Source organism: Abramis brama (genome assembly GCF_963993115.1).
Source record: "Abramis brama genome assembly, chromosome: 2".
Classification (NCBI taxonomy): Eukaryota; Metazoa; Chordata; class Actinopteri; order Cypriniformes; family Leuciscidae; genus Abramis; species Abramis brama.
Window position 1 is genome coordinate 4,494,560 of NC_139964.1, and position 15,095 is coordinate 4,509,654.

At 42.1% G+C, this 15,095-nt stretch overlaps 1 protein-coding gene across 1 annotated transcript in view; it reads right to left on the minus strand.

Moving 5' to 3' along the window:
* Window positions 1–15,095, minus strand: part of LOC311077471 (uncharacterized protein) — a 21,500-nt gene continuing 6,405 nt past the window's right edge. The window contains exon 4 of the mRNA XM_084106000.1: window positions 1–2,369. Coding sequence (XP_083962126.1) covers window positions 1,276–2,369 — 1,094 coding nt within the window. The 3' untranslated portion in view covers window positions 1–1,275. The remainder of the gene's footprint in view (window positions 2,370–15,095) is intronic.

A 15,095-nucleotide genomic window follows, 5' to 3' on the forward strand; every position in this document is an offset into this window, starting at 1 on the left:
TTTTTAATTGCATCAAACTGCTTTATTGTAAACTGAGATATTACTCTGGTCACTTTCACTGGTAAGTACAGGCTTGACTCCCATTGCATATTAATACAGACAGTATTTAAGGCGCTACTGTAAGCTGATTTGTGAACAAGACATTTCAAGATTCACACCTGTAAGTAAATGCAATTGTCAATCCCAAAAACTGACAGTGTGACCTTATAACACGTTACAGTACCTGTAGTGTATTTCATTTCCATGTCTGGATCATTTCAGCGAGTGACTAAGACTCATTTCATGCCATCATGTTTTTCAGTATTAAATAACTGCTAAAAGAATTAGGCCTCGTCATTCTGTTTGTGTGATTTAATTCCAACATAAACACACTTTAATTCAACAGCAGACACTGATCTGCACATTACAATGAATTAAAAGTTGTCACAAAGAAACAGATTTTCATCCAGAGGATTCATTTCTACACAGTTAATAATGTTCAAGAACAGGGGCGTCCAATCCTGCTCCTGGACGGCCAACATCCCGCACAGTTTAGCTCCAACACACTTGCCTGGAAGTTTCTAGTGAGTCTGAAAACCTTTGCTGTGTTCAAAATCACCCCCTAATACCCTCATTCACTATTCCCTACATTAGCCCACTAATATAGTTCACTTGAATGAATGAATGAATGAAAACGAGTGGGTGATTTCAGACACTGAGTGCATTGGAAGGGCTGCCGCTTTTGCATAGTTTGTGCTGGTTAATAATCGTTTGAAACTGAACAAACTGGCAGCTCCAGTACTGAGATGAAAAGATTTATCTTGAACTCGGTCATGGAAATTACGTTTAAACCTTATTTATACAATTTAATAATTAATTAAAAAGTAATTTATACCTGTATGATATTCCGCTGTAGCCACATTGGACCAGCGGTTTGGAAAATTAATGGATGGATGATTGAGCTGCGGGCGCCATCTTCTGGATAGATGCAGGAATTTATTCAGTGCGACCATCACAGTGCATTATAGGTATTATATAGCCATTGATTGTACATTGGTTGTAAACCTGTTGTAGGAGACTCCACAACATTAGGAAACTTTAAAATAGCATAAAAATGCACTTTAATGCACTTTAATGCGCTGTCCAGTAAAACACCCAGATTTTTCACATATGGCCTAATATAAGGTGCTAAGACAGAGATATTTAAGTTTGGTCTCCTTTGGACCATTCTAGTTTTAGGTATTTTACAACCATAACGTCCCTGTAACACTGCAAGGTGTTTTTTTTTGACACAACCTAAAAATAATGACATGATGAAGCTATGATGACTGGAGCGGCGTGTTTCTTCTGGTGAGTCCGAAAGACCCATTTAAAAGCGAATCTCTCGCCATAGATGGAGCAGCGGTAAGGTTTCTCTCCTGTATGCCATCGCTCATGGATCTTCAGGTCACTTGATCGAGTGAAATTCTTGTCACAAAGTAAGCATTTAAAAGGTTTTTCTCCTGTATGAGTCCTCTGGTGCATTTGTAAGCCACTTGAATTAGTAAAACCCTTCCCACAATCACCACAGTGATATGGTTTCTCTCCAGTGTGAACTCTCAGATGAACTTTGAAAGAAAATGGACTAGCAAAGCTCTTCCCGCAGTAGGAGCACAGGTACGGTTTCTCTCCAGTGTGAATCCTCTCATGGGATTTCCAGTGAGTCGAATGATAGAAACGTTTCTCACAGTGTGAACACTGATATGGTCTGTTATCAGAATGTATTTTTTGGTGTAACTTCAGAGAACTTGAGTTTGTAAAGGTTTTCTCATATTCACTGCACTGATACGGCCTTTCACTGGTGTGTGTGAGTAGATGTTTCTTCAGACTGGTTCCGTGTTTGAAGCTCTCCTCACAGAGGGGACACTTGTATGGACTCTCATTGGTGTGTATGAGTAGATGTTTGTTCAGACGGGATCCCTGGTTGAAGCTCTTCTCACATTGAGTGCACTTGTACGGCTTTTCACCAGTGTGGATTCTCTTATGCATTGTAAGATGTTGTTTTGTGCAGAAATACTTGTCGTACTCGCTGCAGTGCAAAGTCTTTTCACTGTGTGCCTTTATATGAGCTCTCATATTATAAGGAGTGGTGAAAAAATCCTTCCCGCACTGTTCGCATTGAAACTCCTTCACGCTGTGCTCTTTTGAATGACGTCTCTTCTCTTCTAAGGTAGGAAAGCTGATGTCACATCTCTTACAGGTGAAGTCTTTCAGTTCTGTGTGTTTTCTCTCACTTTTTGTTAAATGACCCTGTTTTCTGAATGTTTTTCCACAGGAGAAACGCTTCACTGTCTGTCGCTCTTTGGATGTAGAGGCAGTTTCTCCATCAGAAGATGAACCAGCGAGGTCTTCTGAAAGGAGCAAAATGGGCATTAAATATAGAACTTTTATACTAAAGCTGAATGATCAGTCAAAATAAAATTGTGTTGGATCTGAGAGTAGATCGGACAGAGATGATTTGTTCAAACGGAACAATCTAGGACCATAAATGAAGTGGGTAGCATCTAAGCTAACTAACAAACTCCACCGCTGTAAACAACAAACCCTTGTAAGATTCCACTTAAAGGTGCAGTCTGTAAGAATGATAAACTAGTGGTCGAAATAGGTACTGCTTTCCAATTTTAAATATCAGAGATCGTCGTTTGTCCCGCCACCTGCTCCTCAGACTCGACGACGTTCACACGAGTTGCCAGTTTGAGCACACGCAACAGGAACGAGCGCAATGGACAATGCCTGGAAATGCACATTTCAAAGTAAAATAACTGGCTGTAGAAGTGTTTTTCAGAGAAATGAGTATGTGAACTTAGCATGTTTCCTCAATATATGCAAACATATTATGGCATTTGTATGCTTTAGTAGAGTGAAAAAGTTACATACAGCACCTTTAAGATGTCAACTTTGGGCAGTTTGTAAAAGATCGATTCCTTTGTTGTTCATATTGCTAAATATAACTTACTCATCACCACGCATTAATCTGACATCGCTACCTTCAATCTAAATCGTTATCACTAGCACAACACGCTAGTAATTTGTAGGGGTGACCCCGAATAGTCGAAGATTCGATGCTTCGATTGGAGGAGCCTGATACCGATCTCACGGTCGAATCTTCGCAGAGGTGTTATGAAATGAGGATCATGCCACTTTGGCTATATGAGGGCGCTCAATGTCTGATTTCACATAGAACTACTGGTTTTCTGTCAATACGTTAATATTCAGCCTATTTAAGTTAACGCTGTATATAAAAATGTGCAAAGAAAGAAGCTTTTAATAAATATGTTTTAACGTGCGTGAATAAATCCAAACACCCCGTGACAGATTTAAGTTTCACTTTCAATCCGTGACCGACAGAGGAGCGTCTTGGCGGCAAGGATTTAAATCTTTAACAATGTCTGGGATAAGAAAATCTAAGGATGTAGGCCTACACCATCAGAAAGGATATTCTCCGAGGCTGGATTTAGCATCAGGAAAACCATGGTCGCACTTCTGCCGGCCACCGTTAACAAGTTGGTTTGTCACAGGACATTCTAAAATGCTTAACGTGAAAAAAGCTTTTAAAACACTTAAAAGGCACTTTAACGTGGCTTAATGTACACAGTACACACTTTATTAAGAAACCATACTATGTGCAGATAAGCAGATGAACGCAATGTGTTTTCATATTTTAATTTAACTATTTTAGGAGATCAAGTCGTCAAACGTTTTTCACGTTAAGTGTTTAAGAATGTATTTTATCCGCGCGCACAATTTGAAAAGACTCCAACGGACACAGACAGAGTGAAAGATTGGATTTGTTCTCTCGATCAGGTAGGGTACAAGTGATTTAAAAACTTTTCAGATGGTTCTAATTTGATTTTTGGATGCTGTGAACATTTTTAGCTAAAAAGACTGCCACTCCAGTTTAGCATTTATTGTTGTTTCTGCAGATTAAAAAAAAAAGTTGAAAATTCTGGCTACTATCGTTATTTTAATATTTTAATATTTCTTTATTTTTATTTTATTTATTGATCTGTCAGGGTTATCTAATCTAACTATTTGTGGCTTGTGTGTTGAATATATGTTCTACTGTACTTAAGGCATTTTGCACGCATTTGCTCCTCATCTTGTGACTTGATTCTGATTTATTTCGTTTCGTATTTTTATTTATTAGAAAGGTATATTCTGTTCTAATTTAATTTAGTAAATGAATTGTTTATTTTTTCGGTGCATGATGCATCAATGTTGTGCTGTAGCCTACTTGCACAGATAATTTAGCCGATTTTATTTGATTTGCATGTGAAATGTAAATCCTGTCTGCAGTGTGGCCTTTCTGGAGTTATTTATGTTATTTCTTAGTTTTATTGATCCAAAATGTTTTTATACATTTTCTTCTATATCTTTGTGTGATTGTCTGTACATCGCAGCTTTGAAATGTTAAAGCCCCGCCCCCATACACATGATTCGACTATTAGTCGACTATAGGCAAGACTTGACGATTCTGATTCGACTATGAAAATCCATAGTCAGGGACACCCCTAGTAATTTGCTAGCCTGTTAACGTGCCATCCGTGCCTGCCGTCTTTATTTATTTATTTTTTCTCTTGCACACTCGCGCCATTCGTGCCTGCCGTCTTTATTTTTTCTCACGCCTTTTACGAGTCCATCAAACAACTGTGGTGAGTAGGATCAGTCAACAAACTCGGTGAGTCATGTCTTCTCCTCTTATTGTCACTTGCACTTCGTATCACATGTATAGTATTAGCCTTCTCTGTCAGCACAGAGGGCTTTTCATGTGATAAATGCAAGGAAGTAGTCAGGCTGACGGAGAAGATTTCATAACTAGAGACACACATCCAAACTTTAATTGAGGATAGTAAGAGTGCCAGGGCTTTAGATACTGCTTTGGATGTGACTAGCTTAGTGAACTCTGTACATTGTTCGGTTCACCCACAGTGAAACACCCACTGTGAATCCTGTTGAATGTGCCCTAGTTATTGGTGATTCTATTACACAGAATGTGAAAATAGAGACACCAGCCACCATAGTCACATGTTTGTTGGGAGCCAGAGCGCCTGACATCAAAGCAAATTTAAAAGTGCTGCCTAATGCTAATCGTAAATTCAACTTTGCCAGTCGGAGATCACTAAAATTAACGTTAAAGAGGTGTGTGAACTCGCAAGTACGATGTCAGGCACTGTAATTTGCTCTGGCCCCATTCCTGTTTGCAGGAGTGATGAGATACTTAGTAGATTGTCCTCACTCAATGGCTGACTGTCTAAGTGGTGTCCGCAGAATAATATAGAATTCACAGACAATTGGAAAAGTTTTTGGGGCAGACCTGACCTGTTGAAAAGAGATGGTATTCATCCCTCCTGGGATGGTGCTGCTCGTCTCTCTAGAAATATGGCACATAGTCTTAGAGCTCAAACATGACTTGGGGCTCAGGTCAGGAAGCAGCCAGACTGGCTAAAACGACCATCTGCTAGCGGCCTCGCGTCACCAAGGTCAGATAAATCCCATAATATAGAGACTCTTTCATCTAGCTATCATCATATAGAGACTGTGTCTGTTCCCCGATTTAGGACGTACAAAAAACTCCCAAACCCATTTAAGGGTAATAATTGAACTGATGTTCAACAAATAAAAAACAGATATAATACCATTCTACCAAATGATAAAGCTTGGGTTGCTGAATATTCGATCCCTTACTTCAAAACCACTCATTGTTAATGATATGATTATAGACTATAATCTAGATGTGCTTTGTTTGACAGAAACCTGGCTAAAACCAAACGATTACTTTAAATGAGTCCACCCCCCAATATTACTGTTATAAACATGAATCTCGTCTGAAAGGCAAAGGGGGAGGTGTTGCTGTAATTTATTACCCTGGTAATCCAAAGTACTCTGGTGTCGAGTAATGATGCTCATTAAATATGCCCCTCTATCTGAGCTGCACCAATCACATCGGGTTATCTGATATAGGCGGGTCAGAAGCGAGATGACGACAGTGCGGCGACGTCGAAGTCATTAGTAAACATTGCAAGATGGCTATGGATGAATACCAGTTATTTGAAACGGCTTTGGCCGCTAAAATGAAAGATTTAGACTTTTTCTCTAAAAGAGGAACAGAAGACTGTGCTCGAAACATTCCTTTGCAAGAAGGGCGTTTTTGCTGTTTTGCCGACCGGATACGGTAAGAGTATAATCTACCAGTTAGCTCCGCTGGTAGCTAAGCGATAACTTGTTGTGATTGGTTGTGAGTGTTATCCAATTGTGTGCAGTGAGATTTTCAAATGCATGCTTGGTGCCACCCCTCGAGCTGGCCGATTTTCATTAGTCGACGCCAGACCATTAATCTATTAGATTTAGGTCTGGATTTCCAAGCTAGTAATTTATAGTAATATCTTCAGAATTACTAAGAAGTCTAGTTTCAAATATAATTCTTTTGAAGTGTTGGTGCTTAATGTAACATGTAATGTCTAGTGTAAATGATTAACCACGTTTGAGATTTGTGCTGGCTACTGTATACAGGCCACCAGGGCACCATACAGACATCAAAGAATTTGCTGACTTTTTATCAGAGTTAGTACTGACTGCAGATAAATTCCTAATTGTTTGTGATTTTAATATACATGTAGATAACGAAAAAGATGCATTGGGATTGGCATTTAAAGACATTCTGAACTCTATTGAAGTTAGACAACACGTGTCAGGACCTACTCATTGTCGTAATCATACTCTAGATCTAATATTAATCACACGGAATCAATGTTGATGCCATTGAAATTCTGCAGCAGAGTGACGACATCTCAGATCATTACCTAGTCTCGTGTAAACTTCATTTAGCCAAGGCTGCAAAGCCGACTCTGTGTTACAAATATGTTAGACCTATCACTTCTGCCACTAAAGATTGCTTTATTAATAATCTTCCTGATCAGTTTCATCATCTCAGCATCCCAGATAGCTTAGAAGAACTCGATATTGTGACAAACTTTTAACTCTCTCTTTTCCACCACTTTAGACACAGTTGCTCCTTTGCGCTTAAAGAAGATTAAAGGAAATAGTCCAACGCCGTGGTACAACGAGCACACTCGGGCCCTTAAGAGCAGCCAGAAGCAGCCAGAAAAATGGAGCGCAACTGGAAGAAAACAAAAAAGGTATTTCGCATCTCATGCAAGAGAGCTCGATTGCTTACAGAGAGGCCTTAAATGCTGCTAGATCTGCTTATTTTTCAACCCTATTAGAAGAAAATAAACAAAACCCTAGGTATTTATTTGAAACAGTGGCTAAACTAACGAAACATAAAGCTTCAAGCCCAGACGTTTCCAAGCAGCACAGCAGTAATGACTTTATGAACTTCTTTACTAACAAGATTGATAATATAAGGGAGAAAATTATAACTATGCAACCGTCTACTACAGTATTGCATCAGACAGTGCTTGTAGTCTCCTTGAGGAAATTTTTTATTCATTCATTCATTGCTATAGGAGAGGAAGAATTTACTAAACTCGTTAAATCGACAACATGTATTTTAGACCCTATACCGACTAAGCCACTGAAAGAGATGCTTCCAGAGGTCATGTATTCTCTTCTTAATATAATTAATTCATCTTTGTCATTAGGATACGTACCAAAAACTTTTAAGCTGGCTATGATTAAACCGGTTCTTAAAAAACCACAACTTGATCCTACAGAATTAGTCGATTACAGGCTGATCTCGAATCCTACCCGTCAAAGATACTAGAAAAAGCAGTATCCTCACAACTATCTTCCTTTTTTAGCAAGAAATGATATCTGCAAGGATTTCCATCAGGATTTAGACCGTACCATTGTACTGAGACAGCTCTCATTAGAGTCACAAATGATTTGCTCTTATCATTCGATCGTGGTTGTATCTTTCTATTAGTGTTACTCGATCTTAGTGCTGCATTTGAAACTATTGACCACAACATTCTTTTAAATAGACTCGAAAATTATGTTGGCATTAGTGGAATTGCATTAACATGGTTTAAATCATACTTATCTAACCGTTATCAGTTTGTAGCAGTAAATGAAGAGATGTCTTATCGATCACAAGTTCAGTATGGCGTACCACAAGGCTCAGTACTAGGACCGTTGCTGTTCACTCTGTACATGCTACCTATCATTAGGAAGCATGGCATTAGTTTTCACTGTTATGCTGATGATACTCAGCTCTATATCTCTTCAAGCCGTGACAAAAATGACCAATTCACAAAATTAATGGAATGCATAGCTGATATAAAAAACTGGATGACTAGCAATTTCCTACTACTTAATTCTGAAAAAAAAACAATTTTCTAATTATTCTAATTATTGAACAAAAAAGTTCCTCATGTAATAACCTAGAATAACCTTGTCCTGCACGCTTAATAAATAAATTACAGCTGGTCCAAAACGCAGAAGCTAGAGTTGAGCGAGCTCTTAACGCATTATAGTCCTTCACGTCTATTGCGATCTTAAAATTCCGGCTATCAACATCAATATCAAATATCAAAACCGACTGCTGGCGGTAGATCCTTCTCCTATTTAGCACCAAAACTTTGGAACAGTCTTCCTAACATTGTCCGGGAAGCAGACACACTCTGTCAGTTCAAATCTAGACTAAATATACACATATCTTTGGCCTAGCATACACATAACACATTATACAATATAATTCAATGTTAGGCTGCATAGTTTAGGTCAGCCGGAACCGGGAACACTTCCCATAAATCCTGATGAATGTTTGCGTCTACGCAAATATTAGTCTCTCGGTTTATGCCGATGTTTACTGCAGTCCGCTGGATCCAGGCTGTATCCAGATCTGATGAAGGACCTATGCCTGGACACGACGACTGTAATGGAGACTATATTATGTTCTGGTGGAGAATGAGCAGTCACAAGACGTCCGGTCAGAGACGTATATCTCTTTAATGGTAATTTGCAGCCACATGCAAACAGTAGTGGTTTGGTATATGAACGCACTCTGTAGGATCGATCTAACAAGCAGCATAACTCCATCAAACAACTTCTGTGTATGTGCAATAGACCACGCCCCAATAGCTAGCCTGTTCCGTTAATGCAAGTCTTGTATATCTTAACCTAATGTGTATTCAGCCACAAGGGGGCATTAGTGTCTCTTCTATATAACTATAACTATAATACAATTAACTATAGTCCAGATTGGAGAGCCTTTTTAACAGCCGCCCCCACATTTTCTCTGTAAATGTGTACCCTGGAAAAGGCAATCTCAGTTTGGGCATAGTTCTAAGGAGTAATCAGTCTGGCAGATTAGGGAGGCTGATCAGACGGGAAATTGGGCGAAGGTAGGTTTTGTTCTTTACTTCAACCTCAGCCACCCTGACTCTACCATCTTCTCCAGGGAGAACTTTCGTAACTTTCCCAACTGGCCACAGAGCTCGAGGGAGCTGCTGGTCAACAATCATGACAATAGTTCCAGGTGTCAAGTTTCCTGAATCTCTTTGCCATTTTTGGCGGGACTGAAGTCCTGGCAGGTAATTGCGGATAAAATGTTTCCAGAAATGATCCGCCATAATCTGACTATGCCTCCAGCGTCTTCTACTCAGAATCTCTGATTGTGGGTACACCACTTGAGGTAGGGATGAGTCCAGCCGCCCCATAAGCAGCATATTAGGAGTTATTGGGTCTAAGTCCGCTACATCAGACGAAGTATAACCGAGGGGTTTAGAGTTGAGAATGCCCTCAATCTCAAAAAGTACAGTTCGTAGAACTTCCTCGGTTACAATCTGATCCCCTATAGTAGCACAAAGGGCAGTTTTAAGGGATCGGATTTCCCTTTCCCAACAGCCTCCAAAGTGTGGAGCACCAGGGGGATTAAACTGGAATCGAATCTGTTGGCTGACTAGCTGCTCTTTTAATGTTGGGTGAAGTGATGCAAAGGCTTCTTGTAACTCTCGATCACCTCCCCGAAAATTCGTCCCCTGATCTGAGATGATTTCGAATGGCTTCCCTCTACAGGAGATAAATCGTCTCAAGGCCATTAAGAATGAGTCAGTGTCGATGTTGCTGAGGATGTCTAAATACACTGCTCGGGTTGTCAGACACTTAAATATGAGCCCCCATCGTTTCTCATTTCTGCGTCCAATTTTAACAAAGGTAGGGTCCAAAACAATCTACCCCTGTTGAGTAGTAGGCTGGTTGCAATAAGCGCAGTCTTGATGGGGGGAGATCAGCCATCTTCTGCGTGCTTGGCTTACCTCTCCATGTTTTACAGCCTAAACAAGCTCTTTGATGTTGACGAATAACTTCCCTGCCCTTCAAGATCCAGTATTTGCGTCGCACTTCTGCAAATACACGTTCTGCTCCTGGATGGTGCAGTTTTGCATCAAAATCTTGAATGATCAACCTGCTCAGTGGATGTCTAGAGTCAAGAACTATGGGGTGAATTGCAAATTCATCTAGTTGTTCTGTCCTTCTGAGGCGCCCACCAACCCTAAGGAGCTGCATACTACTATCATATTCCGGAGTGAGGCACAGGAGACGGCTACTCGTGGGTAAAGGTTTACCTGACTTAAGATGGCTAACTTCCACAGGGAAACTTTGGCTCTGTGCCAGGCGGAGGAGAGCTAGTTCAGCTTCTTGATATTCATCTGCCGTCAGAACATCTTTATCCGAGGCCGCCCCATGCAATACCTGGGCAGTAGCTTTGAGCAATTCGTCATAGGACTGGAATTGACCACTATCAGGCAACGCTGGATGTTTGTCTGGAACAGTGAACCCACAAAAAGTAGCTTGTTTCACCTCCTCATCCTCACTCTGTAGGTGGAGAAGTGGACTCTTAGGCCACTGATCTGTGTGCAGAACGAGAAATGGTGGACCCTGGTTCCACCGGCTTGGATTGGACAACTCAGCCAGAGTTTTGCCACGTGTGATGTCGTCGGCTGGATTCGTTTTGGTATCTACATAATGCCAAGCCCCTGGGTCGGTCAATTCCTGTATCTCTGCTACTCTTGTTCCAACAAAAACCTTAAATCTACATGAGTCAGCTTGGATCCAGGTTAGCACAGTAGTTGAATCAGACCAGAGCGTGACATTCTGGATTGGAATGCTAAGCTCTGATATCAGAAGCTTAGCCAGCTGAGCTCCAGTTAAGGCAGCACACAGCTCCAAACAAGGGATTGACTGAAGCTTTTTGGGGGAAACTCTTGAACGGGCAGTCAGGAAAGCTACTTCTATGTCTCCTTGGGGACTCTGTGTCCGTAGATAGGCTACAGAGCCATAGGCTTGCTCCGAGGCATCGCAAAAGATATGGATCTCTCTCAGACATTGGGTCTTGTCTAACTCTGTAGTGACGTAACACCTGGGGAGTGAGATGAGTTGGAGGTCTGGCAACTCCAATTCCCATGCCTGCCAGGCATGGAGTAACTCACTTGGTAGTTGGGGATCATCCCATTCCCTCTTCTTGTCCCACAGGCGCTGAACTAATATTTTAGCTCGTGTAGTGTAAGGGACAATGTAACCCAACGGGTCATATTGGCTGGCCAAGACCTTGTAAATGTTGCGCATTGTGGGTACTGAGTAGTCAATGGGACGGTACTTGTATGACAGTGTGTCCGACATACATTGCCAGTGTAGACCAAGCGTGGATTCTTGAGCATCTGGTTGACCTTGTGTCAGCCACAATTCAATGCTGGTGGATCTAGCATGAGATGGGACATGGCTCAGGACATTAGGGAAGTTACTAGCCCACTGTCTTAAATCAAACCCACCTGTTGCCAAGAGGTTTCGCAACTTTGTCACCATTGACTCTGCTTCTTCCTTGGAACTGAAACTTTGGAGGAAGTTGTCCACATAGAAGGATTTCTCAATGCTTTCACGGACATCTTCTCCTGGTTGACTATGATCCATGATGTGTTTCTGTAATGCAAATGTTGCACAACATGGACTGCATGTCGTCCCAAAGGGAAGGACTTGCCACTCATAGACTTGGGGAAGCTCTTCTCTCTTGAGATCTCTCCACAGGAAGCGTACCAGAGGGCGATCCTCTGGCAACAGACGCACCTGATGAAACATTCCCCTGATGTCACTACTTAAAGCCACGGTGTGCTCACGGAACCTTAGCAGAACGGACATCAGGGTAGGGCCTAATGTAGGACCTGGAAGTAGCAGTTGGTTCAGGTTCTTCCCTCTGTGCTGAAAGGAACAGTTGAAAACGACTCTGTTCTTTCCATTGTGCTGAGTCATATGGTGGGGGATATACCATGATTCAGTTGTCTGCTCCACCTGTTCTGGAGATATCACTGAAGTATATCCTTCCTCCTCCAACCTTTTCATCTCGGCCCTGTAAGATGCTGCTTGAGTTGGATCTTTGGCTAACCTTCTTTCTATTCCTCTGAGACAAGGCAGGGTACTCTCCTTTGGGGCTTGAAGTATGGGCATGTTCTTCACTCGAAGCAATGGAGTGGCGTATCGAGCAACTCCATCAATCATAACTCTAGTCGTCTTTGACTCGAGTAAAGCAATGGCCTCTTGATCTTGCTTGGATCGAGTAATGAGTTTTTCGCTGCGATACGGGAGCACATCTAATTGCCATAATCTCTCTACTTGATTATACAGGTCGGTAGGGGAAAAGGAAGTAAAAGTGAAGAGACACTGTTGTTCTGAGAGGCAATGCTTAATTTCTTGAGTGGGACCCTGCAGTGTCCAACCCAGACGGGTCCTGATAGCAGCAGGTCCATTTGGAGGGCCTAGACGAACTGGTTCAACTGGTGTAATGAGGTGTGGATAGTCAGAACCTATGAGGAGGAGTGGCTGTACGGAATCAATCTGTTGCAGCGGTAATCCCTGTAGATGCCGATACTTGCTCTGTAACTCACTGACTGGATGTGTATGTTCAGCCAGTCCGAGTGGTTCAGCGGTAAACGCCTTGTGTATCTTGAAGGAAATCTCAGGTTGGAAGGCAGGTGATACTGTAAAAGCCACAGCAGCCCCTTGTAGATTGTGGCAGTCTTGACGTACTGTACGTAACACCAATTCTTCAGGCTGACCTGTCAACTTAAGCTGTTGAACTGCAGAGTGAAGGAGTATTGTACGTTCGGACCCATCATCTAGTATGGCGTAAGTTTCCAAGCAATGATTGCCATTCCTTAAGAGCACCTTACAAAGCTTTAACAAAACTTGACGACTGCCAGCGGGTCGATCTAAGTACAAGGTCTCTGTGGTGGTGTTCACTAGGCAGCTCTCAGAGGATCCAGGATCAGGAGAGTCATTGGTCTTTGTGGTGGGCCGATTATTAACCTCATGGAGGACAAACAGGTGTCTGCCATTACAGATCTTGCAAAGAGTTCTGAGATTACATTTTGCCGCTTGGTGCCCTCTCCCACAACGCCAACATCGATTGTTTGTTTGAATCCATTTTACTTTCTTATCTCTGCTCAACTGACTGAAACTAGAGCAGCCATTCAAGTAGTGATCATGCCCATCACAATATGGACAGAAGATGTTTCTCTCCCTGGACTTCGACTCAGTATCCTTTACTGGCATGGCTCTTGAGACAGTGCATTTCTCTGTACCAAGGAATATACTTCTTGGGTTTGTTTGACGTTTCAAATCTCTACTTTGTCCCTTTCTGCTCATGGCTACTGGCTTATTCGTGGAAAGAGAGAACCTGGAATTATCTTCTTGAACCTGCAGCTCGAACTCTAGCCAGGCTGAGAAATCCAGTAATGTGGGGATAGATACTCTGTGGGGATAGATAAACCTTCTGAAGCTTGTCTGCAGATCATGTGGAAGTTTACACAATAACCTTGTTACGTGGGATCCACACTCCAATTCAACATAAGCCTTCTTGCCCAGCTGTTGAAGCATACTGACTAATGAGCGAACTCTTAATGCAAACATCCTGAAAGCTTTCACATCTCCACTGATGATGTTCGGGGCATCCATAAGTTCTGCTATCCTCTGAAGGGCCAGCTGGTGGGGTTGTCCATACTGCTGATTGAGTGCTTCCATAGTATCTGAGAAGGGATACAATGAGTTGCTGTAGGAATCTGCTATAAGCAGAGCTTCTTCCAATTTTAAGTGGTCGACAAGTATCTGAAACTTGAATCTCTCAGTGGCATCAGCTGGTAGAATATTCTCCAACGCGATTCGTAACCGAGAAAACTCTCTTGGGTCTGGCTTTACAAAGTTTGGGATGGTGGGAGCTGGTCCACGGTAAGTGCTCTCTTGGCTGGGAGGGATACGTTGCTCTGTGTGACGATTGACACCTGTGATGTCATCTGTTCTGCTGTAGTGTGAGGGTCTCTGGGGGGAAGACTGTCGAGGTGAGATAGGACTGGAATAGGTCTGCTGTGAAGTCATCTCAAGCCTTTTAAGCCTCTGATCTAAGTTGGAAAGGAAGTCATGTCTGACCTGATCATCTGCACCATCACTCACTTTGTTAGACAGCTTTGATCGAGGTAAGGGTACAGGCCTAGCTTCTTTGGCTCTTTGTGGGGGATGAAGACGAGGCTGTGGTATTGGTGAGGACATACCTGTTAAATGATGACTGGGCTGGTTACTTGCTACTAGCTGTTTCATCTGTGCTTCAAGGGCCTCATTCCTTTTTTCCAACAGTCTCATCTGTTCATTTGCAAAATGCCGCAGTTCATCATTCTCTCTTTTAAGCTGCTGAAACTCTGCTAAGACCACCGATGACTCAGAATGTGGAGAGGAGATTTTATGCTGCTGTTCATCTTCCCTGATAGAGCTCCATTCTATTAGCTGCCCATGCTGAGGACTTGGTCTGTGTTCATGGTAGCTAGCAGCTATGTTGAGTGAAGCTGCTCCTGGTGGATCAGAATCTTCACTTAGTTCAGGAGAAGAGGTGTCTGCTCTGTCCCGTGACTGTAGCCTTGGGTGGTATCTGGTGACCTCATAGTCAGATAGATAACTAGGTAGACGCACTGATCGCCTGGGTCTGACAATGGGCTCAGGAGATTCAGGTCTGGTGTCAGGATCATGCTGATACATCTTACTTGTGACAGCTCCTCAATCCGGCTCAAAGGACCACTTGTAATGGAGACTATATTATGTTCTGGTGGAGAATGAGCAGTCACAAGACGTCCGGTCAGAGA